The sequence below is a fragment of the Heteronotia binoei genome, unplaced genomic scaffold, assembly GCF_032191835.1.
Source record: "Heteronotia binoei isolate CCM8104 ecotype False Entrance Well unplaced genomic scaffold, APGP_CSIRO_Hbin_v1 ptg002012l, whole genome shotgun sequence".
Classification (NCBI taxonomy): domain Eukaryota; kingdom Metazoa; phylum Chordata; class Lepidosauria; order Squamata; family Gekkonidae; genus Heteronotia; species Heteronotia binoei.
The window spans coordinates 74,326-102,268 of record NW_026800497.1 but is presented as its reverse complement, the minus strand read 5'-3'; the positions used below and the strand labels follow the sequence as shown (position 1 = coordinate 102,268).

Below are 27,943 nucleotides of genomic sequence, written 5' to 3'. Positions count from 1 at the left end.
TTTGTCCATTGAAGAGTCGGTGCAGCTGCATAACAGTCCCTGGGTTAGGAGAGCGGGCAGCCAGCCAACCAGCCACCAGGGGCTTTGCCACACCCCCAGCAGCCTTCATTAACCCCTGGAGAAGCCCGCACCACCCTTTCTCCATTTTATGTGACTTTGGTTTACCAGTGGCTTGCTGGCCTTTTGACTGGGGGGCAGCCCAGGAGAGCCCCAGGCAAGCAAGGCCTGCTTGGGCTGGCTGGATGTCTAGCCAGCCCAAACAGGCCTTGCTTGCCCAGGGCTCTCCTTTCTTGTGTCGGGTTGCTTTTGGCCTGTCGGGGAGGGGGGGGCAGCATATGCTAATGAGTTACGCTAATGAGCTCCTCCACCTATTTTTCTACAAAACGACCCCTGAGGCTCGATGTTTGCTAAGCGCATCCAGCTGGATCTCTCAGACCCGTTCCTTCAACAGCAGCACTTTGCCCAGACGCAAAATATGTTCTCTCCGTCAGGAGGGCTCTTTGTGCCACCAGGAAGTGCATGGAGTTAACAGATCAGGTCCACAGGACCCAACTCGCCTTTCTGGCTCCCAGCTAATGCACCGTTTGTGTTTTCATTGCCTGCAGGTTGTTAAAAGCTATGGAAAGGAAGTGGATCACCAGCGACCAGTTGGTGAGTTTCCGTGAAGCCTTCCTTCGGCCAATCCCGGTTCACGAGACGCACTTGGCCCGGCCCGACAAGGTCTCGTTTATGTCAGATCCGGCCCGCCCTTGCCATACACAATTGAAATACCTTTTAAAAACCATTAACACCAAATAGAAGATGTGCCATTAAAACATTTAAAACCAGAGCTGAAATACACACGCCTGTCCCGTGGAAGCTCGCTGGGTTACTGTGGGCCGGTCAGACTCTCTTGGCCTATGTACCCCAGGGTGTTTTTTGTAGCAGGAACTCCTTTGCATATTGGGCCACACACAAGATCACCATACTTGGTTAACGCTTCTAATCATGTTCTTGGAGCGAACTTTACCTCCTTACGATTCCAGTCAGTGCCAGCAGCAGTCATGGAAGGTCGTTTTAACCAAACTCAAGTGGCCTAGCGTTTATGCATATGCTATTCTTATGCAATTGAGGATTTACCTCACTATTTACTTTTCTGTTTGTTCTGTTCCACTCCAAAGGCTAAATTTTTAGGTGAAATTCTGTCTGGCCTAAGTGCTTATTCAGTGGAGGAAAAAATATAGTATTTCTTTTATCTGATATTGATGCTTATATCTCCCCGAAAGTTTCAGTCTTTGCCCTTGCAGCAAAGAAAATACGTGCCAAGGTGGCAGTGCGAAGGGATAACTTTTAAATTTATGTCCACATCGTTATTGTTATTGTCATCTTATTGCAGCCATTGTTATATCTTACATGATACTTTTTATGTTTTAACTTCTAGTTTACTTTCCTTTTTTCTTGAGATTTTTGTAGATTTGTGGCAGCCAATGCCTAATTACAATAAATAAACTGGCTATTGGGCCACCCCCCCCTGCCGTAGCCAATCCTCCTGGAACTTATAGAAGGCCCTGTAAGAAGAGCCCTGTAATAATAATAATAATAAAATTTTATTTATACCCCGCCCTCCCCGCCAAGGCAGGCTCAGGGCGGCTGTAAACTCTGGGAGGATTGGCTACATCAGAAGGCATGGCCTAATATGCAAAGGAGTTCCTGCTATAAAAAGCCTTGTATTTGCATATCAGACCACACCCCTGATGTAGACAATCATCCTGGAGCTTATAGTAGGCCCTGTAAGAAGAGCCCCGTAAGCTCCAGGAAGATTTGCTACCTCGGGGGCGTGGCCTAAAATGCAAAGGAGCTCCTGCTATAAAAAGCCCTGTATTTGCATATCAGACCACACACCCTGATGTAGCCAATCTTCCAAGAGCTTCCAGTAGGCCCTGTAAGAAGAGCCCTGTAAGGAATTCTAGCAGGACCTCCTTTGCATATTAGGCCACACACCCCTGATGCAGCCAATCCTCCTGGAGCTTCCAGTAGGCCCTGTATGAAGAGCCCTGTAAGGAATTCTAGCAAGACCTCCTTTGCATATTAGGCCACACACCACTGATGCAGTCAATCTTCCTGGAGCTTCCAGTAGGCCCTGTACTGAGAGCCCTGGAAGGAATTCTAGCAGGACCTCCTTTGCATATTAGGCCCCACCCCCCTGATGTAGCCAATCCTTCTGGAGCTTCCAGTAGGCCCTGTACTGAGAGCCCTGGAAGGAATTCTAGCAGGACCTCCTTTGCATATTAGGCCACACACCCCTGATGTAGCCAATCCTCCTGGAGCTTCCAGTAGGCCTTGTACTGAGAGCCTTGTAAGGAATTCTAGCAGGACCTCCTTTGCATATCAGACCACACCCCCGGATGTAGCCAATCCTCCAAGAGCTTACAGTAGGCCCTGTAAGAAGAGCCCTGTAAGCTCTTGGAGGATTGGCTACATCAGGGGGCGTGGCCTAATATGCAGAGGAGTTTCTGCTACAAAAAAACACCCTGATGTACCCTACCCTGCAGGGCTGTTGTGAGGATAAAATGGAGACAAGGAGAACAGGGTAAGCTACTTTGGGTCTCTGTTGTGGAGAAAGGGGGGGTACAAATGAAGGCAATCAGTATTTGAACAGCGATGAAATTGATCCCTGCAAGAACACTGTGAGGCGGCAATGGTGGTGCAGTGGTTGGAACGAGAACTAGATTCAGATCCCCATTTGGCACCGGCAGCCATTTGTTGCTTGGCGTTCCAAGGCAGGTTGCGGCTTTTCTTTCTTTCTTTTTGGACGCCGTACGGAAGACAGCAGGGAGCCTTAGGCAGTTTCGCTGTTTTCTTACAGAGATGGAAAATCATGTCTTGCAAGATGAGAATCGAGCAGCTGAAGCAAACCGTTTGCAAAGAAAACGAAGAGGCGGTCAGACGTAAGTGGCATCCTTTGCGACAGCAGAGGCACCCGGTCTCGCCGTGGGATATAAATCTGGTATCATCATCTTCTTCGTGGAGAGCCAGTCTGGTGTAGTGGTGAAGTGTGCAGACTCTTTTCTGGGAGAACCGGGTTTGATTCCCCACTCCTCCACTTGCACCTGCTGGAAGGGCCTTGGGTCAGCCATAGCTCTGGCAGGAGTTGTCCTTGAAATGGCAGGTTTTGTCAGAGCTCTCTCAGCCCCACCCACTTCAAAGGGTGTCTGTTGTGGGGGAGGAAGATCAAAGAGATTGTGAGCCGCTCTGAGACTTGGAGTGGAGGGCGGAATATAAATTGAATGTTGTCTTCTTCCATTGACTAAGGCTCCTCCTTTGGGGAGGAAGTGGGGGGGGGGAGGGAGAACTTGCTTTTCCCAGGCGCTCTCAATCACACAGCAGAGCTACTGAGCCAAGCCCCTCTTCTTTCTATTGGCTGAAGCTCTGCCCCCTCCTTGTAGCAGGAGCTCCTTTGCATATTAGGCCACACACCCCTGACGCAGCCAATCCTCCTGGAACTTACAGGAGGCCCTGCACTAAGTGCCAGTTTGCTGTAGTGGTGAAGTGTGCGGACGCTTATCTGGGAGGACCGGGTTTGATTCCCCACTCCTCCCCTTGCAGCTGCTGGAACAGCCTTGGGTCAGCCATAGCTCTGGCAGAGGTTGTCCTTGAAAGGGCAGCTGCTGTGATAGCCCTCTCAGCCCCACCCACCTCACAGGCTGTCTGTTTTGGGGAGGAAGATAAAGAAGATTGTGAGCTGCTCTGAGTCTCTGATTCAGAGAAAAGGGCGGGGTATAAGTCTGCAGTCTTCTTCCACAACTCCGAGTCTTTACCTGCATTCTCTCTGCAATTCTTATGGCAATTGTGTAAGGGCGTGGCCTAATATGCAAAAGAGCTCCTGCTATACTACTGCACTACTTACTACTGCCCTACAGATCAAGAAACAGTGGAAGCAAGCGGTTTGCTTTTAGCAGCGGGGCACCTAGTGACAGCATGGTTAAGTTGAGATTTGAACTAAGGACTCTTCAGAACGCAGAACTGTTGGATGCTGTGACTCTGCATGCAAAAGGATTTGGAAGGGAAAGGACTAAGAAATTCTCTCAATCAGGCACACTTGGTTCCAACCACTAATGAGAGCCAGTTTGCTGTAGTGGTTGAGTGTGCAGACTATCTGGGAGAACCAGGTTTGATTCCCCACTCCTCCACTCACACCTGCTGGAATGGCCTTGGGTCAGCCATAGCTCTTGCAGAGGTTGTCCTTGAAAGGGCAGCTGCTGGGAGAGTACTCTCAGCCCCACCCACCTCACAGGGTGTCTGTTGTGGGGGGAGAAGAAGAAGAAGAATTGCAGTTTTATACCTCACCCTTCTCTCTGAATCAAAGACTCAGAGCGGCTTACAATCTCCTATATCTTCTCCCCCCCACAACAGACACCCTGTGAGGTGGGTGGGGCTGAGAGGGCTCTAACAGCAGCTGCCCTTTCAAGGACAACTCCTACAAGAGCTCTGGCTGACCCAAGGCCATTCCAGCAGGTGCAAGTGGAGGAGTGGGGAACCAAACCTGATTCTCCCAGATAAGAGTCCACGCACTTAACCACTACACCAAACTGGCTCTCTGGAGGAAGATAAAGGAGATTGTGAGCCACTCTGAGATTCAGAGTGGAGGGGGGAATATAAATCCAATATCTTCTTCTTCGGGCCCCTGTGCTTCTGTGCCCTGATCCAGCTAGCTTTCACATTGTGTTCTCTAGAGCCCTGCGGGTTCCCAGAATCATATCAGTCCATGTTCTGATGGGCTACAGAAGAACAGCATCATCTGCGTTTCTCTATTTCCCACTCCATTGTAGAGTCCGGTGGGTGGCGGCTGAGCATATTTTAGTGCAGGGTTGTCAAACTTGCAGCCCCTGGAGGGCTCCTATCAGGCCCGCGAGCAATTCACTGTCATCTGCTTCCCTCTCTTTCTCTCTTGCTCCTTTTTGCATCACAGCTTGCTTTGCCAGGTTTGCTCAGTTGCAAAGGAGCTACAGAGCGAAGCCTCTCTTTTCTCCATTGACTGACCAGCGTACAAAGCAACTTATGTCCAAAAGTTCGCAATGCCCCGCCATTTCATGTTTTCCCCTGGGTCTTAGGCTCAAAGGCATTGACCATGAGATTTCTGTAAATGAATGTCAATAAATCAAAAGTAGTTTTGCAACTTATAGATATATACCTGAACAACACATGAACAACCTACTGATCTTTTAAACGTGTTTTTTAAGTTTTTTTTTTTTAAAAAACTTTAATTGTGTTTGTGTCCTTTACAAAGTTTCTGTCTCTGCTACCTGGCATTACAATTTGTGACACACGTGGCCCGGCCTGATGAGGTCTCGTTTATGTCAGATCCGACCCTCATAACAGATGAGTTTGACACCCCTGTTTTAGTGGGTGCATTCAAAGGGAGTTTTGACTTTCCAGAGTTCATGAGGGGTCTGGAGACCAAGTCCTATGAAGAAAGGTTGAAGGAACTGGGGATGTTTAGCCTGGAGAGCAGGCAGCTGAGAGGTGACCTCATCACCAACTTCAAGTACTTGAAGGGCTGTCCTATAGAGGAGGGTGTGGAATTGTTTTCTGTGGCCCCAGAAGGTAGGACCAGAACCAAGGGGTTGAAATTAAATCAGAAGAGTTTCCGGCTCAACATGAGGAAGAACTTCCTGAGCGTTAGAGCGGTTCCTCAGTGGAACAGGCTTCCTCGGGAGGTGGTGGGCTCTCCTTCCTTGGAGGTTTTGAAACAGAGGCTAGATGGCCATCTGACAGCAATGAGGATCCTGTGAATTTAGAGGGAGGTGTTTGTGAGTTTAGAGCAGTTCCTCAGTGGAACAGGCTTCCTCGGGAGGTGGTGGGCTCTCCTTCCTTGGAGGTTTTGAAACAGAGGCTAGAGGACCATCTGATAGCAATGAGGATTCTGTGAAGTTAGGGGGGGGTATTTGTGAGTTTAGAGTGGTTCCTCAGTGGAACAGGCTTCCTCGGGAGGTGGTGGGCTCTCCTTCCCCGGAGGTTTTTAAACAGAGGCTAGAGGGCCATCTGACAGCAATGAGGATTCTGTGAAGTTAGGGGGAGGTATCTGTGAGTTTAGAGTGGTTCCTCAGTGGAACAGGCTTCCTCGGGAGGTGGTGGGCTCTCCTTCCTCGGAGGTTTTTAAACAGAGGCTAGAGGGCCATCTGACAGCAATGAGGATTCTGTGAAGTTAGGGGGAGGTATCTGTGAGTTTAGAGTGGTTCCTCAGTGGAAGAGGCTTCCTCGGGAGGTGGTGGGCTCTCCTTCCTCAGAGGTTTTTAAACAGAGGCTAGAGGGCCATCTGACAGCAATGAGGATTCTGTGAAGTTAGGGGGAGGTATCTGTGAGTTTAGAGCGGTTCCTCAGTGGAACAGGCTTCCTCCTTGGGAGGAGGTGGGCTCTCCTTCCTCGGAGGTTTTTAAACAGAGGCTAGAGGGCCATCTGACAGCGATGAAGATCCTGTGAATTTAGTGGAAGGGATTTGTGAGTTTCCTTCATTGTGAAGGGGGTTGGACTAGATGACCCTGAGGTCCCTTCCAACTCTGTGATTCTATACCCTGAAAGTCTGGCTGCTCTCTAAGGTGCTTCTTGACTCCACACTAGCTGTTCTACTGCAGCCCAGCTGTTATCTCAGCATCTCTCACTACAAATGCTAATTTTTTGCCCTAAGTATCTCTCGTCTACGCTAAGCACGCCGATTCCGTTTTGCATTGGAACCCCTACATCCCGACTGCTTTCTTTGCAGACTGATCCCACTTTCAAACTGGGATGCGTGTGTGTATGCGCAAGTCCTTGCCTGGAAGTCACGGTTGACTTCTGGTAACCCCTTGTGGGGCTTGGACGTTCAGAGAGGTGGCTTGCTATTGCCTGCCTCTGCGTCCCAGGCCTGGTATTCCAAGGAGGTCTCCCAGTGAAGTACTTGCCAGGGTCCACCCTGCTTAGCTCCCGAGATCTGACGAGATCAGGCTTGCGTGGGCTCTCTGGCTCAGGACCACACTGGAATGTTAAGGACTGAAGGATCTCCCTTCTAGTTTGTAACTACCAAAGGGACTTTTGGCTCTCGAAAGCTCGGAGCCTCCCAAATCTCGTTTATCTCCGAGGCGCTGCTGGGCTTGACTCTGGCTCCTTCCCTCTCGCCTTTGGCACCCTGCAGAAGCCGAATGTCTCCTCAGAATCAAGGACGAGAACCAGAAGCTTTACCGCCGAGCCCAGCGGCACCAGGAGAAGAAGGAGAAGATCCAGAGGCACAACCGCAAGCTGGGCGACCTGGTGGAGAGGAGGCTGTGCGACCTGAGGAGCCAGCACGAGCAGCTGGGGCGCCTGCGCCAGGCCCACGTCCTCGAGCTGACCTCCGTCATCTTCCCCATCGAGGAGGTGAAGATCGGCGCGAGGTAGGGAAGGGCGGGGAAACGGGACTGCCGGGAAGCGGGCTGCTTTCTCGGTCAGAAGGGACGAAGGGAAAGGCGGTGCGGTCCAGAGGGGTGCTTTGTGCACGGAACGGGGCGGGGTGGGGTGGGGGAAGAATCAGGACAGGGGGCCGCACTTCCTTAACCCACTTCACACCCAAATCCTAAAAGCGTTTACTTAGAAGCAACAAAGAAGGGTTGGTTTTTAGAACCTGCCTTTCTCTATCAGAAAGAGCCCCGGGGCGCAGTGTTAAAGCTGCAGTGCTGCAGTCTGAACTCTCTGCTCTGAGCGGAGAGGTTTGGAACACTTTCCCTGTGAAGAAAGGTTCAAACGCTTGGGGCTCTAGCTTGGAGAAACGTCGACTGCGTCGTGACATGAGAGGTTGACAAGATTAAGCATGGGATGGAGAAGGTAGAGAAAGAAGTCCTTTTCTCCCTTTCTCACAATACAAGAACTCGTGGGCATTCGATGAGATTGCTGAGCAGACAGGTTAAAACGGATAAAAGGAACTACTTCTTCACCAAAAGGGTGATTAACATGTGGAATTCACTGCCATAGGAGGTGGCGGCGGCTACAAGCATAGACAGCTTCAATTGGGGTTTGGATAAAAATATGGAGCAGAGGTCCATCAGTGGCTGTTAGCCACAGTGAGTATATATATGTGTATATATATGTATGTGTGTGTGTGTGTATTTTTGGCCACTATGTGACACAGTGTTGGACTGGATGGGCCATTGGCCTGATCCAACATGGCTTTTCTTCTGTTCTTATGTGTGACACAGAGGGTTGGACTGGATGGGCCATTGGCCTGATCCAACATGGCTTCTCTTATGTTCTGAGTTCGATCCCCGTCAGAAGCTGGGATTTCAGATAGCCGGCTTGAGGTTGACTCAGCCTTCCATCCTTCCGAGGTCGGTAAAATGGTGGCTCAGTGGTAGAGCATCTGCTTGGGAAGCAGAAGGTCCCGGGTTCAATCCCTGGCATCTCCAAAAAAGGGTCCAGGCAAATAGATGTGAAAAACCTCAGCTTGAGGCCCTGGAGAGCCACCGCTGGTCAGGGGAGGGACGGTGGCTCAGTGGTAGAGCATCTGCTTTCGAAGCAGAAGGTCCCAGGTTCAATCCCTGGCATCTCCAAAAAAGGGTCCAGGCAAATAGATGTGAAAAACCTCAGCTTGAGGCCCTGGAGAGCCGCTGCCAGCCTGAGAAGACAATACTGACTTTGATGGACCGAGGGTCTGATTCAGTAGAAGGCAGCTTCATATGTTCATATGTACCCAGCTTGCTGGGGGGAAAGTGTAAATGACTGGGGAAGGCAGTGGCAAACCACCCCATAAAAAGTCTGCCGTGAAAATGTAGTGAAAGCAACGTCACCCCAGAGTCGGAAACGACTGGTGCTTGCACAGCGGACCTTTCCTTTTCCTTCTGTATCAGAAGGAGACTCAAAGTGGCTTACAATTCCCTGTTCTTCCTCTCCCCACAAATGTGAGGCAGGTGGAGCTGAGAGAGATTTGCGAAACTGGCACAAGATCACCCAGCAGGCTTCAGGTGGAAGAGGAGTGGGGAATCCACATTAGAAGAGGAAGAGTTGGTTTTTGGTGTTGGTTTTTGGAGAAAGCCAGTTTGGGTTTGATTCCCCCCTCCTCCACTTGCAGCTGCTGGAAGGGCCTTGGGTCAGCCACAGCTCTGGCAGAGGTTGTCCCTGAAAGGGCAGCTGCTGGGAGAGCCCTCTCAGCCCCACCCACCTCACAGGGTGCCTGTTGTGGGGGGAGGAGATAGAAATTGTGAGTCGCTCTGAGACCGTGATTCAGAGAGAAGGGCGGGGTATAAATCTGCTGTCGTCTTCTCTTTTATATCCCACTTTTCTCTACCCTAAGGAGTCTCAGAGCAGCTGCTTTCATATGGAATGTCTCATGAATATAGGTTTCGAAATTTTTCTTAATAATGAGATGAAAATGGAATCATGTATATTGTGGTCTTGACTGTCTTTGCACGTTTGCTTGGGGTTTTCCTAGTGGTTTTACTGTGTGCCTATAGTTTGATCATCCCAGGTCGCCAGTGAGCTGAGGACCCGCATCTCAAACCTTTACGGCCCAGCTCAAGTCATCCAGGTTGCCCTTTCCCGATACCGGGGCCCTCGGTTAGCTCCACGCAGGAACCCTGTCTCCACTCGGTTGGCCGTTTGGTCCGATAGTAGCCCTTCTCTCAGACATATGAACATGAACATATAGAGCTGCCTTATACTGAATCATACCTTTGGTCCATCAAAGTCAGTCTTGTCTTCTCAGACTGGCAGCGGCTCTCAAGGGTCTCAAGCTGAGGTCTTTCACGCCTACTTGCCTGGACCCTTTTGAGTTGGAGATGCCGGGGATTGAACCTGGGACCTTCTGCTTCCCAAGCAGATGCTCTACCACTGAGCCACCGTCCCTGCCCTGCTCTCCAGGGTCTCCAGCTGAGGTTTTTCACACCTTTTGCCTGGACCCTTTTTAGTTGGAGATGCCGGGGATTGAACCTGGGACCTTCTGCTTCCCAAGCAGATGCTCTACCACTGAGCCACCGTCCCTGCCCTGCTCTCCAGGGTCTCCAGCTGAGGTTTTTCACACCTTTTGCCTGGACCCTTTTTAGTTGGAGATGCCGGGGATTGAACCTGGGACCTTCTGCTTCCCAAGCAGATGCTCTACCACTGAGCCACCGTCCCTCCGCTGCTCTCCAGTGTCTCCAGCTGAGGTTTTTCACACCTTTTGCCTGGACCCTTTTTAGTTGGAGATGCTGGGGATTCAACCGGGACCTTCTGCTTCCCAAGCAGATGCTCTACCACTGAGCCACCATCCCTCCGCTGCTCTCCAGGGTCTCAAGCGGAGGTTTTTCATGCCTACTTGCCTGGACCCTTTTTAGTTGGAGATGCCAGGGATTGAACCGGGACCTTCTGCTTCCCAAGCAGATGCTCTACCGCTGAGCCACCATCCCTCCCCCACAGAATGTTTCCCGCTAAGGCTGGAATCTCAAGACGTCTTGCCTTGCGTGATCGCAACCAACTTGGGCTGGGTTGTGTCCAGCGTCCCTCTCAGCTGAGTTAGCGTGAACTAGCTCCGTTTTTTAGCCTCCGGCTCACACATTTTTGTCTTAGGAAGGATGGCCCAAGAGCACGCTGATGGATGCAGGGGCTCACGACTTGAATGCCAGTAGCTCGCAAGGCAGAATTCTTGCTCACAAGGCTCCGCAGCTTCGAGGGAACCGTGTTCACAGAGTGTCGCCGTGCTTTCATTGTTTGCTTAATTTCCCAGTAACTTTCTGGAATTCTAATTCGTTTCCCATTCTTGGCCTTCTGCCTTAAAAAAGCAAAAACACCCAGATTCAGTGGGTAGTTTCTGTGCCTTCCTAACTCTCCCCCTGTGGGCGCCGCGACACTTTCCCCACCAAGTAGGGGTGCCAAGTCCAACGAAAAAATATCTGGGGACTTTGAGGGCGGAGCCAGGAGACGTTGGGGAGGAGCCAGGAGACGTTGGGGGTGGAGCCAGGAGACGTTGGGGAGGAGCCAGAAGACGTTGGGGAGGAGCCAGGAGATGTTGGGGTGGAGCCAGGAGACGTTGGGGGTGGAGCCAGGAGACGTTGGGGTGAAGCCAGGAGACGTTGGGGGTGGAGCCAGGAGACATTGGCGGTGGAGCCAGGAGACATTGGCGGTGGAGCCAGGAGACGTTGGGGAGGAGCCAGGAGATGTTGGGGAGGAGCCAGGAGACGTTGGGGAGGAGCCAGGAGACGTTGGGGTGGAGCCAGGAGACGTTGGCAGTAGAGCCAGGAGCAAGGGTGTGACAAGCGTGACTGAACTCCAAAGGGAGTTCTGGCCGTCACGTTGAAAGGGACTGCGCCAGCTTTCCCTCTGAGTTTAGCATGAGCTAGCTCACAGATTTTTAGCCTCCAGCTCACACATTTTTGTCTTCACTCAGGAGGGATGACCGCAGAGCAGGCTAAATCTGTTAATCGCTGTTGCTGCAAAGTCTAGGTAAAACAAAAGGACATGCCTTTCCCAGTGATGTTCTTGTCCAGCTGCTTCAGACCAACACGGCTGCCCACTTGGATCTTCTACCTGTGAGGGTAGATTCAGGTCGGGAGCCATGTTAGTTTAAAGCAGAAGAGGAAGCCCCTTGAAGCCAACAAGATTTCCAGGGTCTCAGAGTTTGAGAGTCAAAAGCCCTGAGGGAGATACCTGACAAATGGAGGCTAGCAAGGGGGTGTCCGGGTGCGAGCCTTGGAGGGAAGGGGGGGCACTGTGCCTCCCCTTCCTGCATTCCATATTGTTGGAACTCTCTGTCTGGGGCAGTGATGCTCTGTATTCTTGGTGCTTGGTGGGGGGCGGGGGCACAGTGGGAGGGCTTCTAACCAAACTGGTGGACCTCCCGATGGCACTTGGGTTTTTTGGCCACTGTGTGACACAGTGTTGGACTGGATGGGCCATTGGCCTGATCCAACATGGATTCCTCTTATGTTCCTGTGTCTGGAGCAAGTAATGCTCTGTCTTCTTGGTGCTGGGGGGGGCGGGGCAGCAGTGGGAGGGCTTCTAGTGTCCTGGCCCCACTGGTGGACCTCCTGATGGCACCTGGGTTTTTTTGGCCACTGTGTGACACAGAGTGTTGGACCAGATGGGCCATTGGCCTGATCCAACATGGCTTCTGTTATGTTCTTAATTGACACAGAGTGTTGGACTGGATGGGGCATTGGCCTGATCTAACATGGCTTCTCTTATGTTCTTATGTGACACAGAAGTTGGACTGGAGGGGCCACTGGCCTGATCCAACATGGCTTCTGTTATGTTCTTATGTGACACAGAGTGTTGGACTGGGTGGGCCATTGGCCTGATCCAACATGGCTTCTGTTATGTTCTTAATTGACACAGAGTGTTGGACTGGATGGGGCATTGGCCTGATCCAACATGACTTCTCTTATGTTCTTATGTGTGACACAGAGTGTTGGACTGGATGGGCCACTGGCCTGATCCAACATGGCTTCTCTTATGTTCTTATGTGACCCAGAGTGTTGGACTGGATGGGCCATTGGCCTGATCCAACATGGCTTCTCTTATGTTCTTATGTGACACAGAAGTTGGACTGGAGGGGCCACTGGCCTGATCCAACATGGCTTCTGTTATGTTCTTAATTGACACAGAGTGTTGGACTGGATGGGGCATTGGCCTGATCCAGCATGACTTCTCTTATGTTCTTATGTGTGACACAGAGTGTTGGACTGGATGGGCCACTGGCCTGATCCAACATGGCTTCTCATGTTCTTATGTGACCCAGAGTGTTGGACTGGATGGGCCATTGGCCTGATCCAACATGGCTTCTCTTATGTTCTTATGTGACACAGAAGTTGGACTGGAGGGGCCACTGGCCTGATCCAACATGGCTTCTGTTATGTTCTTAATTGACACAGAGTGTTGGACTGGATGGGGCATTGGCCTGATCTAACATGGCTTCTCTTATGTTCTTATGTGACACAGAAGTTGGACTGGATGGGCCACTGGCCTGATCCAACAAGGCTTCTCTTATGTTCTTATGTGACACAGAGTGTTGGACTGGGTGGGCCATTGGCCTGATCCAACATGGCTTCTGTTATGTTCTTAATTGACACAGAGTGTTGGACTGGATGGGCCATTGGCCTGATCCAACATGGCTTCTCTTATGTTCTTATGTGACACAGAGTGTTGGACTGGATGGGCCACTGGCCTGATCCAACAAGGCTTCTCTTATGTTCTTATGTGACACAGAGTGTTGGACTGGGTGGGCCATTGGCCTGATCCAACATGGCTTCTCTTATGTTCTTATGTGACACAGAGTGTTGGACTGGGTGGGCCATTGGCCTGATCCAACATGGCTTCTCTTATGTTCTTATGTGACACAGAGTGTTGGACTGGGTGGGCCACTGGCCTGATCCAACATGGCTTCTCTTATGTTCTTATGTGACACAGAGTGTTGGACTGGATGGGCCATTGGCCTGATCCAACATGGCTTCTCTTATGTTCTTATGTGACACAGAGTGTTGGACTGGATGGGCCACTGGCCTGATCCAACATGGCTTCTCTTATGTTCTTATGTGACACAGAGTGTTGGACTGGATGGGCCATTGGCCTGATCCAACATGGCTTCTCTTATGTTCTTATGTGACACGAAGTGTTGGACTGGAGGGGCCACTGGCCTGATCCAACATGGCTTCTCTTATGTTCTTCTAGCCTTGGATGACTCTTGAATCTCTTGCTGGCCTCGGCACTCCTTGTGCAGCCCAGATGCTCTCTTCGGCCCAGGCCTCCCTTTCCAAGCCACGCCTCCCTTTTCTCAAGAGCCTCTTGCCTCTCCCGCAGGGACCCAGCGGACGTCTCCTCCGAGAGCGACAGTGCCATGACCTCGAGCACCGTCAGCAAGCTCGCGGAAGCCCGGAGGACGACATACCTGTCCGGGCGTTGGGTCTGCGACGATCACAACGGCGACACCAGCATCAGCATCACGGGGCCTTGGATCACCCTACCCAGCAACGGCGACTACTCCGCTTACTACAGCTGGGTGGAAGAGAAGAAGACCACGCAAGGGCCAGGTAAAAACGCCCAAAGGCAGCGCTCAGACAGCCGAGCGCTGCTTGTGAGATCAAAGTCTGTTCGTGAGCTGGCCTTTCACGAATCATTGGCTTTTGCAAGGAAGGGGAAGGGACTGGAATGCATGGCTCAGAGTTTCCACCCCCCCCAATAGTTTAATAGCAAATTCCTAGCTCTAATAATAATAATAATAATAATAATAATAATAATTTTTTATTTCTATCCCGCCCTCCCCGCCGAAGCAGGCTCAGGGCGGCTCACAACATAAAATGCACTGTACATCGGTTATACTTATAAAAACATGGTTAAAACAAAATTATAGATTATTAAAATTAACATTTAACAATGTGGCGTTATAAACATTGGGTCTTCAGTGGAATTCAGTGACTAAAAGCATTTCCAGCAGCATTTCCTAGCTTTGTCACTAGTTGAAGGCCATCTTGAAAAGGTGGGTCTTACAGGCCCTACGGAATTGATCTAAGCATCGTAGGGCCCGCACCTCCTCAGGGAGTTGATTCCACAGCAGTGGAGCTGCGACAGAGAAGGCCCGATCCCGGGTGGCCTTCAATCTGGCCTCCCTTGGCCCAGGGACATTCAGCTGGTTTTTTCCAGCTGACCTCAGCGCTCTCTGGGGCTCATATGGGGAGAGACGGTCCCTCAGGTAGGTAGGTCCTCGGCCATATAGGGCTTTAAAGGTGATGACCAGCACTTTGTAGCGAACTCGGTATGCCACTGGCAGCCAGTGCAGTCCACGTAGCCCCGGCTGTATGTGCTCCCACCTTGGGAGCCCCAGCAACAGCCTAGCCGCTGCATTCTGCACCAGCTGCAGCCGCCGAGTTCGGCACAAGGACAGCCCCATGTAGAGGGCGTTGCAGTAGTCCAGTCTCGAGGTGACCGTAGCATGGATCACCATTGCAAAAATATGCTGCACACAGACAGGAGCGGTGGCTCAGTGGTAGAGCCTCTGCTTGGCATGCAGAAGGTCCCAGGTTCAATCCCCGGCATCTCCAGTTGAAAAGGACCAGGCGGGAGGTGATGGGAAAGACCTCAGCCTGAGACCATGAAGAGTCATGAAGTGGGGCTGTAGCTCAGTGGCAGAACGTCTGCTTGGCATGCAGGAGATCCCAGGTTCAGTCCCTGCCGTCTCCGGTTAAAAGGACCGGGCAGGAGATGATGGGAAAGACCTCAGCTGGGAACCCTGGAGAGCACCGTCCGTCTGAGTGGACAGTACTGATGGACCCAGGGTCTGAGTCAGTATAAAGCTGCTTCAGGGGTTAAGAACAGGCCATCCCGATCTTCTCTTGATCTCCAAAGCGAAACAAGGTCAGCTCTGGTCAGGGCTTGGATAGGGAGACCTTCCAGGGAAATTTCAGGTTGCTATGGAGAGGCAAAGCACCTCCGTTTGTCTCTTGTGTTGAAAGCCCCACGGGGTCACCGTAAGTCGGCTGGGGCTTGATGGTGCTTCCCAACACCTTTTTGCTCAGAGCTGGTTATCCCAGTCTCTTCAGATCTCAGAAGCTAAGCAGGGTCAGCCTTGTTGGGTACTCGGATGGGAGATCACCATGGAAGTCCAGGGTTGCTACGCAGAGGCAGGCAATGGCAAAACCACCTCTGAAATCTCTTGCCTTGACCTGGACGGTCCAAGCTAGCCTCCATCTCATCACATCTTAGAAGCTGAGCAGGTCTGTCCCTGGTTGGTATTTGGATGGGAGACCCCGAGGAAGTCCTGGGTTGCTATGCAGAGGTAGGCAATGGCAAACCAATTCTGTGGGGAATTGAACCTGGTTCTCCCAGATAAGAGTCTACACACTTACCCACTACACCAAACTGCTCTCCAATTCTTTTATAAGAATGTAAAAGAAGCCAGGCAGTGGATCAGGCCAGTGGCCCATCCCAGTCCCCAACACTCTGGGTCACACAGTGGCCAAAACCCAGGGGCCCCTCAGGAGGTCCACCAATGAGGACCAGAACCTCAGACGCCCTCCGCCTGTTGCCCTTCCAAGCACCAAGAATACAAAGCATCACTGCCCCAGACATAAGAATGTAAGAGAAGCCCGTGTGAGTTGGACCGTCCAGTCCACTGTGTCACCCACTGGCCAAAAGGAGGCCCGTCTGAAAATCCACCAGGAACAGGGCCCTTTTCTGTAATGGCTCCTTACTGGTGGAACCAGCTGCCGAAGAGGTGAGGGCCCTGCGGGACCTTGGCCAGTTCGCAGGCCTGTAAGACAGCCCTCTTGCGGCTGGCCTATAACTAACTGGCATTGGAAACTCTGTAGAAGGTTGTAGTGTAGTTATTCTGATCGATCGCTTGTTTTATACGTTTTATTATTTTACTGTTTTAACTGCTGTAACTTGATGTATTTTAAATCTAAAATTTATGTTAGATCTTGTATGTTGTGAGCCGCCCTGAGCCACTTCGGTGGAAGGGGCGGGATATAAATTGAAATAAACTGAAACTGAAACAAAGCCCAGGTGCCATCAGGAGGTCCACCAGCAGGGCCAGAACTCTAGAAGCTCGCCCCCCGTTGCCCCTCCCTCTCCAGCACCGGGAATAGAGAGCATCACTGCCCCAGACAGAGAGTTCATCTACACTTGGCGGCTAACAACCACTCATGGACCTCTGCTCCAGATGTTGATCCAATCCCCTCTCAAAACTGTCCTCGCTTGTCACTGCCACCGCTTCCTGCAGCTGTGAATTCCACGCGCTCGTGACTCTTTGGGTCAGGAAGTGCTGTCTTTAATCGGCTCTAGCCTTAGGGAAGAGCCCCGTGGCGCAGGGTGGGAAAGCTGCAGTTACTGCATTTGGTAGCCCTCTGCTCACGACCTGAGTTCGGATCCCAGTGGAAGCCGGTTTCAGGTAGCCGGCTCGAGGTCGATTCAGCCTTCATCCCTTCCGAGGTGGGTCAAAGGAGTCCCCAGCTTGCTGGGGGGAAAGTGGAGATGCCTGGGGAAGGCGATGGCAAACCACCCCGTAAAAAGTCCTGCCGTGAAAACATTGTGAAAGCACGTCACCCCAGAGTTGAAAACGACTGGTTGCTTGCACAGGGGACTACCTTTGCCTTTTTAATTTACTCGTAAAAGAACCCCATGGCACAGAGCGGTAAAGCTGCAGTACTGCAGTCAGAGCCCTCTGCTCACGACCTGAGTTCAATCCAGCGGAAGCTGGTTCAGGTAGCCGGCTCCAGGTTGACTCAGCCTTCCATCCTTCCGAGGTCAGTCAAATGAGTCCCCAGCTTGCTGGGGGTGCGGAAGTGTAGATGACTGGGGAAGGCAATGGCAAAACACCCCGTCAAAAATCTGCCGTGAAAACGTTGTGAAAGCAGCATCACCCCAGAGTGGGAAACGACTGGTGCTTGCACAGGGGACCTTTCCTTTATCTGTTTTTTTTTTTTAACCCTTAGAGGGAGCTTACGGTCGTTTGCTCTTTCCACACTCCCCCCCCTTTTTTTTTTGAGTTCTCTGGTCCTCTTCTTGCCATTTCAGACATGGAGCACAACAACCCGGCTCACACCATCAGCGCGCCTTGTGCTATGCGACTCAGCTCGTCAACATCCTCTCCCACATCCTCGACGTCAACCTTCCCAAGAAGCTGTACAACAGGTAAGCGGGCTAGGGCCACCCCAGGGGAAAAGCCAGCCTGGCTGCGGATGGTTCGGTACACAGACGCGGAGTATGGAAAGACGGCTGCGTGCAGCTTCCTCAGAGCCAATTTGGTGTAATGGCGAAGTGCGCGGATTCTTAATCTGCGAGAACTGGGTCTGATTCCCCCTTCCTCCACTTGAAGTGCTGGAATGGCTTTGGGTCAGCCACAGTTCTGGCAGAGGTTGTCCTTGAAAGGTCAGCTGCTGGGAGAGCTCTCTCAGCCCCACCCACCTCACCGGGTGTCTGTTGTGGGGGAGGAAGGGAAAGGGGATTGTAGGCCGCTCTGAGACTCTGTCCTTGGAAGGGCAGCTGCTGGGAGAGCCCTCTCCAGCCCCACCCACCTCACAGGGTGTCTGTTGTGGGGGAGGAAGGGAAAGGGGATTGTGAGCCTCTGAGACTCTGATTCAGAGAGAAGGGCAGGGTATAAATCTGCAACTCTGCTTCTTCTAATGGATGCAGCAGGAAAAATGGCCCCAGAGCTGGCGCTGGAGGATCCCGGGACGCGTCCCAGCCAGAGAGCCAGTTTGGTGTAGTGGTTAAGTGCATGGATTCTTATCTGGGAGAACCAGGTTTGATTCCCCACTCCTTCTCTTTGCAACTGCTGGAATGGCCTTGGGTCAGCCATAGCTGTTGCAGAGGTTGACCTTGAAAGGTCAGCTTCTGTGAGAGCTCTCTCAGCCCCATCCACCTCACAGGGTGTCTGTTGTGGGGGAGGAAGGGAAAAGGAGATTGTGAGCCGCTCTGAGTCTCTGATTCAGAGAGAAGTGCGGGGTATAAATCTGGAATTCTTCTTCCTGTCGCCCACGGGTTTTGGCCACAGAGCGTTGGACTGGGTGGACCATTGGCCTGATCCAACATGGCTTCTCATGTTCCAACTTTTGGTGTGGTCCTAGCTTGTGGATCCCAAAAGCCGAACAATGAAGAAGAAGACGACTGCAGATTTATATCCCGCCCTTCTCTCTGAATCAGAGACTGAGTGGCTCACAATCTCCTATATCTTCTCCCCCCACAACAGACACCCTGTGAGGTGGGTGGGGCTGAGAGGGCTCTCACAGTACCTGCCCTTTCAAGGACAACCTCTGCCAGAGCTATGGCTGACCCAAGGCCATTCCAGCAGGTGCGAATGGAGGAGTGGGGAATCAAATCCGTTCTTCCAGATAAGAAGACTGCAGATTTATACCCCGCCCTTCTCTCTGAATCAGAGACAGAATGGCTCACAATCTCCTATATCTTCTCCCCCACAACCGACACCCTGTGAGGTGGGTGGGGCTGAGAGGGCTCTCACAGCAGCTGCCCTTCCAAGGACAGAGTCTCAGAGCGGCCTACAATCTCCTTTCCCTTCCTCCCCCACAACAGACACCCTGTGAGGTGGGTGGGGCTGAAAGGGCTCTCCCAGCAGCTGCCCTTTCAAGGACAACCTCTGCCAGAGCTATGGCTAACCCAAGGCCATTGCAGCAGAAGATATAGGAGATTGTAAGCCGCTCCTGAGTCTCTGATTCAGAGAGATGGGCAGGGTATAAATCTGCAGTCGTCTTCTTATTCTTCCTTTCCCCCTTTGTATGACCAAGCAGAGGTCAGCATGCTTTCTCAAAGAAACAGCGAACCAAAGCTGGAAGGTCAGTGCTGATAGCTCATCAGCAAAGGGTCTGGAGAACGGATGTAAGAAGCATAATGTGCCTAGCCGCAAACAGGAGCCGAGCTGTAGCGTCCTGCATTAGCTGCAGTTTCCAAGCTTCCTTCAAGGGCAGAGCCGCGTAGAGTGCATTACAGTAGTCTAGCCTTGAGTCACCCTCCCCTGGAAATGCTGGAGCTCAAAAGCGCCGGCGCTGGAATCAGAGACTGATTCCATCATCAGTGTGACCATCTTGAGATCACCCGATCTCGTCCTGTCGTGTCGCCGAGGTGGAGTTTTGTGAAAAAGGAGCTCCATTGGCTTCAAGATCCAGTCCTTCCTCCCTCCCTCCTCAGCCCCCGCCTCTCAATCTGTCTTGCAGCGAGTTCTGTGGGGAGAATCTCAGCAGGCGGAAGTTCACGTGGGCGGTGAAGAAGCTGAACGCCAACATCCTTTACCTTTGCTTTTCTCAGGTAGGCCGTCCGTCCGTTGCTCCGTGGGGAGGCGAGGGGGTTCCTTCTCAAGGGGCTTTGGATACGTGCACATTAGGGTTGCCTAGTCCAGTTCAAGAAATACCTGGGGACTTTGGGGGTAGAGCCAGGAGACTTTGGGGGTGGAGCCAGGAGATTTTGGGGGTGGAGCCAGGAGCAAGGGTGTGACAAGCATAATGGTCCTCCAAAGGGAGTGCTGACCATCACATTTAAAGGGACCGAACACCTCCTAAATGCCTCCCCTCCACTGGAAATAATGACGGATAGGGGCACCTTCTTTTAGGGCTCATAGAATTAGAGCTCCTGGTCCAATCCTTTTGAAACTTGGAGGGTGTTTTTGGGAGAGGCACCGGATGCTATGCCGAAAATCTGGTGCCTCTACCTCAAAAAGCAGTTTCCCCAGAGCCTCGTATACTTGCAGGTCAATTCTCCATTGTACCCAATGGAAATCGGTCTCCAAAAGGAATAATGGAGTGCCCAGCAGACATCCCCCCCCCTCTTGCTATCTTATGACCCTGGAGCGGGGGAAGGGCCTCCAAACCAGGGGATCCTCTGCCCCCACCTGGGGATTGGCAACCTTAGATGCATGTGTAAGTTTAACTCTTTCGTTCTTCCTCTTGCCGTTGCAGCATGTCAACCTGGACCTGCTGCACCCTCTGCACACGCTCAGGAACCTGATGTACCTGGTCAGCCCCGAGACGGAGAACTTGGGAAGGTGAGAGTGGCTCTCCTCGGCCTTCTCTCTGGTCTCCTGCACAGAACCCGCTCTGCTGCCGTTTCCTCTCACGGGGCTCGTTTCTCTCCTCTCCTCTCCTGGCAGGCCCGTGCCCAGTCTCTCAGCTCTCAGAAGCTAAGCAGAGTTGCCCCTGGTTACTATTTGGATGGGAGGCCACCATCCACTAGAGTTCCATCCGTGGCTTCTCTTCTGTTCTTGTGTCTGGGGCAAGTGATGCTCTGTATTCTTGGTGCTTGGGAGGGGCGACAGTGGGAGGGCTTCTAGTGTCCTGGCCCCACTGATGGACCTCCTGATGGCACCTGGGGGTTTTTTGGCCACTGCATGACACAGAGTGTTGGACTAGTGGGGCCACTGGCCTGATCCAACATGGCTCCTCTTATGTTCTTATGTCTGGGGCAGTGATGCTCTGTTTTCTTGGTGGTTGGGAGGGGCGACAGTGGGAGAGCTTCTAGTGTCCTGGCCCCACTGGTGGACCTCCTGATGGCACCTGGTTTTTTGGCCACTGTGTGACACAGAGTGTTGGACTGAATGGGCCATTGGCCTGATCCAACACGGCTTCTCTTATGTTCTTATGTGTGACACAGAGTGTTGGACTAGATGGGCCCTTGGCCTGATCCAGCATGGCTTCTCTTATGTTCTTATGTGACACAGAGTGTTGGACTAGATGGGCCCTTGGCCTGATCCTGCATGGCTTCTCTTATGTTCTTATGTGTGACACAGAGTGTCGGACTGGATGGGCCATTGGCCTGATCCAGCATGGCTTCTCTTATGTTCTTATGTGTGACACAGAGTGTTGGACTGAATGGGCCATTGGCCTGATCCAACATGGCTTCTCTTATGTTCTTATGTGTGACACAGAGTGTTGGACTAGATGGGCCATTGGCCTGATCCAGCATGGCTTCTCTTATGTTCTTATGTGTGACACAGAGTGTCGGACTGGATGGGCCATTGGCCTGATCCAGCATGGCTTCTCTTATGTTCTTATGTGATACAGAGTGTTGGACTGAATGGGCCATTGGCCTGATCCAACATGGCTTCTCTTATGTTCTTATGTGTGACACAGAGTGCTGGACTGAATGGGCCATTGGCCTGATCCAACATGGCTTCTCTTATGTGTGACACAAGAGTGTTGGACTGGATGGGCCATTGGCCTGATCCAACATGGCTTCTCTTATATTCACCAAGGAAGTCCAGGGTTGCTGCGCAGAGGCAGGCAGTGGCAAATTACTTCTTTTCATCTCTTGCCCTGACCTGGATGGCCCAAGCCAGCTTGATCTTGTCAGGTCTCAGAAGCTAAGCAGGCTCGGCCCTGGTTAGCACTTGGGCAGGTTGCCTCTATGGAAGTTCAGGGTTGCTACGCAGAGGCAGGCAAATGACAAACCAGCTCTGAACATCTCTTGCCTTGACCCAGATGGCCCAAGCTAGCTCCATCTCATCATATCTTAAGAAGCTAAGCAGGGTCAGTCCCAGTTGACCCTGGTTGGTAATTGTATGGGAGACCACCAAGGAAGTCGAGGGTTGCTACGCAGAGGCAGGCCATGGCAAAACCACCTCTGAATGTCTCTTGCCTTGACCCAGATGGCCCAAGCTAGCTCCATCTCATCACATCTCAGAAGCAAAGCAGGTCTGTCCTTAATTGGTATTTGGATGGGAGACCACCAAGGAAGTCCACGGTTACTAAGCAGGGTCATTTCCATTTTTGGACTCAGTAGATCCAAAATGTGCCCTCCCTCTGTATAGGCCAGTGGTAATAGTCACTTACAAGATTTTTCAACTAGAGCCCTCAGGTTTGCTAATTTGTGCCGGACCATCCTTGTGTCAGGATGGCCCAGGACAGACCGATCTCATCAGAGCTTGAATACTAAGCAGGGTTGGCCTTGGTTAGTCCTTGGATAGGAGACCACCAAAGAATTCCAGGGTCACACACACACACACACACACACACACACTGAAGCAGGCAATGGCAAACCACCTCTGAACATCTCTCCTACAGGGTCCTCATAAGTCATAAGAACATAAGAGAAGCCATGCTGGATCAGGCCAATGGCCCATCCAGTCCAACACTCTGTGTCACATAAGAACACAAGAGAAGCCATGTTGGATCAGGCCAATGGCCCATCCTGTCCAACACTCTGTGTCACATAAGAGAAGCCATGTTGGATCAGGCCAATGGCCCCTCCAGTCCAACACTCTGTGTCACATAAGAACACAAGAGAAGCCATGTTGGATCAGGCCAATGGCCCATCCAGTCCATCACTCTGTGTCACATAAGAACATAAGAGAAGCCATGTTGGATCAGGCCAATGGGCCATCCAGTCCAACACTCTGTGTCACTTAAGAACATAAGAGAAGCCATGTTGGATCAGGCCAATGGGCCATCCGGTCCAACACTCTGTGTCACATAAGAACATAAGAGAAGCCATGTTGGATCAGGCCAGTGGCCCCTCCAGTCCATCACTCTGTGTCACATAAGAACATAAGAGAAGCCATGTTGGATCAGGCCAATGGGCCATCCGGTCCAACACTCTGTGTCACATAAGAACATAAGAGAAGCCATGCTGGATCAGGCCAATGGCCCATCCAGTCCAACACTCTGTGTTGCACATAAGAACATAAGAGGAGCCATGTTGGATCAGGCCAATGGCCCATCCAGTCCAACACTCTGTATCACACAGTGGCTAAAACCCAGGGGTCATCACTGGGGCCAGGACACTAGAAGCGCTCCCACTGTTGCCTCCACCCAAAGCAACAAGAATACAGAGCATCACTGCCCCAGACAGAGAGTTCCGTCTAGACCAGGGGTGGCCAAACTTGCTTAACATAAGAGCCATATAGAATAAACATCAGATGTTTGAGAGCCAGGAGGGAAAGAAGGAAGATGTGGTGAGGGGGAGAGGTGGAAAGAAAGCAACTTTAACTTTAAATGCATTCTCCAAGTCATCTGGGTTGGCTTAGATTAGTAATTTAAAGAGACAAATGCCTTCTTCAAACTGTGGTGGGGGCTTCGAGAGCCACACAATATGTGTGAAAGAGCCACATGTGGATCCCGAGCCACAGTTTGGCCACCCCAGTCTAGACCTTGTGGCTAATAGCCACTGATGAACCTCTGCTCCAATCCCCTCTTGACGCCATCCATGCTTGTAGCCGCCACCACCTCCTGTGGCAGTGAATTCCACATGTTAATCACCCTCTGGGTGAAGAAGGACTTCCTTTTCTCCATCCTAACCCGACTGCTCAGCAATTTCATGGAGCGCCCATGAGTTCTTCTGTTGTGAGAAAGGGAGAAAAGGATTTCTTTCTCTATCTTCTCTTTCCCATGCATACTCTTCTAAACCTCTCTCATGTCACCCCTCAGTTGACATCTCTCCAAGCTAGAGAGCCCCAAGGGCTTTAACCTTTAGCTGAAGAGCCCCAAGCACTTTAACCTTTAGCTGAAGAGCTCCAAGCACTTTAACCTTTAGCTAAAGGGCCCCAAGCATTTTAACCTTTAGCTGAAGATCCCCAAGCACTTTAACCTTTAGCTAAAGGGCCCCAAGCACTTTAACCTTTAGCTAAAGGGCCCCAAGCACTTTAACCTTTAGCTAAAGGGCCCCAAGCACTTTAACCTTTAGCTGAAGAGCCCCAAGCACTTTAACCTTTAGCTGAAGAGCCCCAAGCACTTTAACCTTTAGCTAAAGGGCCTCAAGCACTTTAACCTTTAGCTAAAGGGCCCCAAGCACTTTAACCTTTAGCTAAAGGGCCCCAAGCACTTTAACCTTTAGCTAAAGAGCTCCAAGCACTTTAACCTTTAGCTAAAGGGCCCCAAGCACTTTAACCTTTAGCTAAAGGGCCCCAAGCACTTTAATCTTTAGCTAAAGGGCCCCAAGCACTTTAACCTTTAGCTAAAGGGCCCCAAGCATTTTAACCTTTAGCTAAAGGGCCCCAAGCACTTTAACCTTTAGCTAAAGGGCCTCAAGCACTTTAACCTTTAGCTAAAGGGCCCCAAGCACTTTAACCTTTAGCTGAAGAGCCCCAAGCATTTTAACCTTTAGCTAAAGGGCCCCAAGCATTTTAACCTTTAGCTAAAGGGCCCCAAGCACTTTAACCTTTAGCTGAAGAGCCCCAAGCACTTTAACCTTTAGCTAAAGGGCCCCAAGCACTTTAATCTTTAGCTAAAGGGCCCCAAGCACTTTAACCTTTAGCTGAAGAGCCCCAAGCACTTTAACCTTTAGCTAAAGGGCCCCAAGCACTTTAACCTTTAGCTAAAGGGCCCCAAGCACTTTAACCTTTAGCTGAAGAGCCCCAAGCACTTTAACCTTTAGCTAAAGGGCCCCAAGCATTTTAACCTTTAGCTGAAGAGCCCCAAGCACTTTAACCTTTAGCTAAAGGGCCCCAAGCACTTTAAGCTTTAGCTGAAGAGCCCCAAGCATTTTAACCTTTAGCTGAAGAGCCCCAAGCATTTTAACCTTTAGCTGAAGAGCCCCAAGCACTTTAACCTTTAGCTAAAGGGCCCCAAGCACTTTAACCTTTAGCTAAAGGGCCCCAAGCACTTTAACCTTTAGCTAAAGGGCCCCAAGCACTTTAACCTTTAGCTAAAGGGCCCCAAGCACTTTAACCTTTAGCTAAAGGGCCCCAAGCACTTTAACCTTTAGCTAAAGGGCCCCAAGCACTTTAACCTTTAGCTAAAGGGCCCCAAGCACTTTAACCTTTAGCTAAAGGGCCCCAAGCACTTTAACCTTTAGCTGAAGAGCCCCAAGCATTTTAACCTTTAGCTGAAGGGCCCCAAGCACTTTAACCTTTAGCTGAAGAGCCCCAAGCACTTTAACCTTTAGCTAAAGGGCCCCAAGCACTTTAACCTTTAGCTAAAGGGCCCCAAGCACTTTAACCTTTAGCTAAAGGGCCCCAAGCACTTTAACCTTTAGCTAAAGGGCCCCAAGCACTTTAACCTTTAGCTAAAGGGCCCCAAGCACTTTAACCTTTAGCTAAAGGGCCCCAAGCACTTTAACCTTTAGCTAAAGGGCCCCAAGCACTTTAACCTTTAGCTAAAGGGCCCCAAGCACTTTAACCTTTAGCTAAAGGGCCCCAAGCACTTTAACCTTTAGCTAAAGGGCCTCAAGCACTTTAACCTTTAGCTGAAGAGCCCCAAGCATTTTAACCTTTAGCTAAAGGGCCCCAAGCACTTTAACCTTTAGCTAAAGGGCCCCAAGCACTTTAACCTTTAGCTAAAGGGCCCCAAGCACTTTAACCTTTAGCTAAAGGGCCCCAAGCACTTTAACCTTTAGCTGAAGAGCCCCAAGCACTTTAACCTTTAGCTAAAGGGCCCCAAGCATTTTAACCTTTAGCTGAAGAGCCCCAAGCACTTTAACCTTTAGCTAAAGGGCCCCAAGCACTTTAACCTTTAGCTAAAGGGCCCCAAGCATTTTAACCTTTAGCTGAAGAGCCCCAAGCACTTTAACCTTTAGCTAAAGGGCCCCAAGCACTTTAACCTTTAGCTAAAGGGCCCCAAGCACTTTAACCTTTAGCTAAAGGGCCCCAAGCACTTTAACCTTTAGCTAAAGGGCCCCAAGCACTTTAACCTTTAGCTGAAGAGCCCCAAGCATTTTAACCTTTAGCTAAAGGGCCCCAAGCACTTTAACCTTTAGCTGAAGAGCCCCAAGCACTTTAACCTTTAGCTAAAGGGCCCCAAGCACTTTAACCTTTAGCTAAAGGGCCCCAAGCACTTTAACCTTTAGCTAAAGGGCCCCAAGCACTTTAACCTTTAGCTAAAGGGCCCCAAGCACTTTAACCTTTAGCTAAAGGGCCCCAAGCACTTTAACCTTTAGCTAAAGGGCCCCAAGCACTTTAACCTTTAGCTAAAGGGCCCCAAGCACTTTAACCTTTAGCTAAAGGGCCCCAAGCACTTTAACCTTTAGCTAAAGGGCCCCAAGCACTTTAACCTTTAGCTAAAGGGCCTCAAGCACTTTAACCTTTAGCTGAAGAGCCCCAAGCATTTTAACCTTTAGCTAAAGGGCCCCAAGCACTTTAACCTTTAGCTAAAGGGCCCCAAGCACTTTAACCTTTAGCTAAAGGGCCCCAAGCACTTTAACCTTTAGCTAAAGGGCCCCAAGCACTTTAACCTTTAGCTAAAGGGCCCCAAGCATTTTAACCTTTAGCTAAAGGGCCCCAAGCACTTTAACCTTTAGCTAAAGGGCCCCAAGCACTTTAACCTTTAGCTAAAGGGCCCCAAGCATTTTAACCTTTAGCTGAAGAGCCCCAAGCACTTTAACCTTTAGCTAAAGGGCCCCAAGCACTTTAACCTTTAGTTGAAGAGCCCCAAGCATTTTAACCTTTAGCTGAAGAGCCCCAAGCATTTTAACCTTTAGCTGAAGAGCCCCAAGCACTTTAACCTTTAGCTAAAGGGCCCCAAGCACTTTAACCTTTAGCTGAAGAGCCCCAAGCATTTTAACCTTTAGCTGAAGAGCCCCAAGCACTTTAACCTTTAGCTGAAGAGCCCCAAGCATTTTAACCTTTAGCTGAAGAGCCCCAAGCATTTTAACCTTTAGCTGAAGAGCCCCAAGCACTTTAACCTTTAGCTAAAGGGCCCCAAGCACTTTAACCTTTAGCTAAAGGGCCCCAAGCACTTTAACCTTTAGCTGAAGAGCCCCAAGCACTTTAACCTTTAGCTAAAGGGCCCCAAGCACTTTAACCTTTAGCTGAAGAGCCCCAAGCACTTTAACCTTTAGCTAAAGGGGGGCCCCAAGTGCTTTAACCTTTAGCTAAAGAGCCCCAGCCAAGAATTCTGGTATTGGGAGAAAGTCAGCTGTGACCGGAAAGCCCTTCCTGTTGCCAACAGGCTCGCATTCCCACTGGTTTTGGCCAGGAAGGTGTCTGATCGAATCCCCCCTTTCTGCTCCCAGGTCCGGGCCCTTCGAGATCAGTGCCGACCTGGAGGACTCCATGGAGTTCGTGGACCCCAGCGGGGCCGGTGAGACGGACGAGAGCGGTGACGAGCACATCAGCGACGAGGAGACGGACCTGGGGACGGACTGGGAGAACCTGCCCAGCCCCCGCTTCTGCGACATCCCCTCCCAGCCCGTGGAGATGCTGCAGAGCCAGAGCACCCAGGCCTCCCAGCCGGTTGCCAGCAGCAGCGCCGGCGGCATGATCTCCTCGGCAGCGGCCTCCGTGACCTCCTGGTTCAAGGCGTACACCGGACACCGCTAGGAAAGGGGCCGGGCCTCCCCAGGGCGAGGACTTTTCCCACCGCAACCTGCCATCGCCGTAGTAAAAGGCGACCCGTTCGGTTTTAAGTAGTGCCTGGAGCAAAAAAAAAAAGGAGGGGCTGTCACTTTTCAACGGCGTAAACCCAAGAGACGCTTTTCACGGCAGACGTTTCGGAAGCCTCTCTCGACGTGCGTTTCGGAGGCCGGAGACGAAGCTCAACGCCTCGGGGGCCTCGTCTGTCTCACCGCTGAAAATCCTGTTCGTGATTTTATTTTAATTTTTTTTTTTTTTTTAGTTTATTTT

The 27,943-nt window shown here is 51.2% G+C and overlaps 1 protein-coding gene and 1 non-coding gene across 2 annotated transcripts; both read left to right on the top strand.

The window, feature by feature from the left end:
- Nucleotides 1-400: 400 nt before the first annotated feature.
- On the top strand, nt 401-27,668 carry LOC132565926 (beclin 1-associated autophagy-related key regulator-like). The gene is given in 10 exon segments (XM_060230549.1): nt 401-486; nt 606-651; nt 2,846-2,927; nt 7,148-7,385; nt 13,750-13,979; nt 17,461-17,493; nt 17,496-17,577; nt 19,614-19,704; nt 20,352-20,437; nt 27,334-27,668. Coding segments are annotated over 10 exon segments (1,281 nt in total). The 3' UTR covers nt 27,641-27,668.
- On the top strand, nt 8,468-8,534 carry TRNAR-UCG (transfer RNA arginine (anticodon UCG)). The gene has a single exon. It is a non-coding gene; the product is annotated as a tRNA-Arg (tRNA).
- Nucleotides 27,669-27,943: the final 275 nt, after the last annotated feature.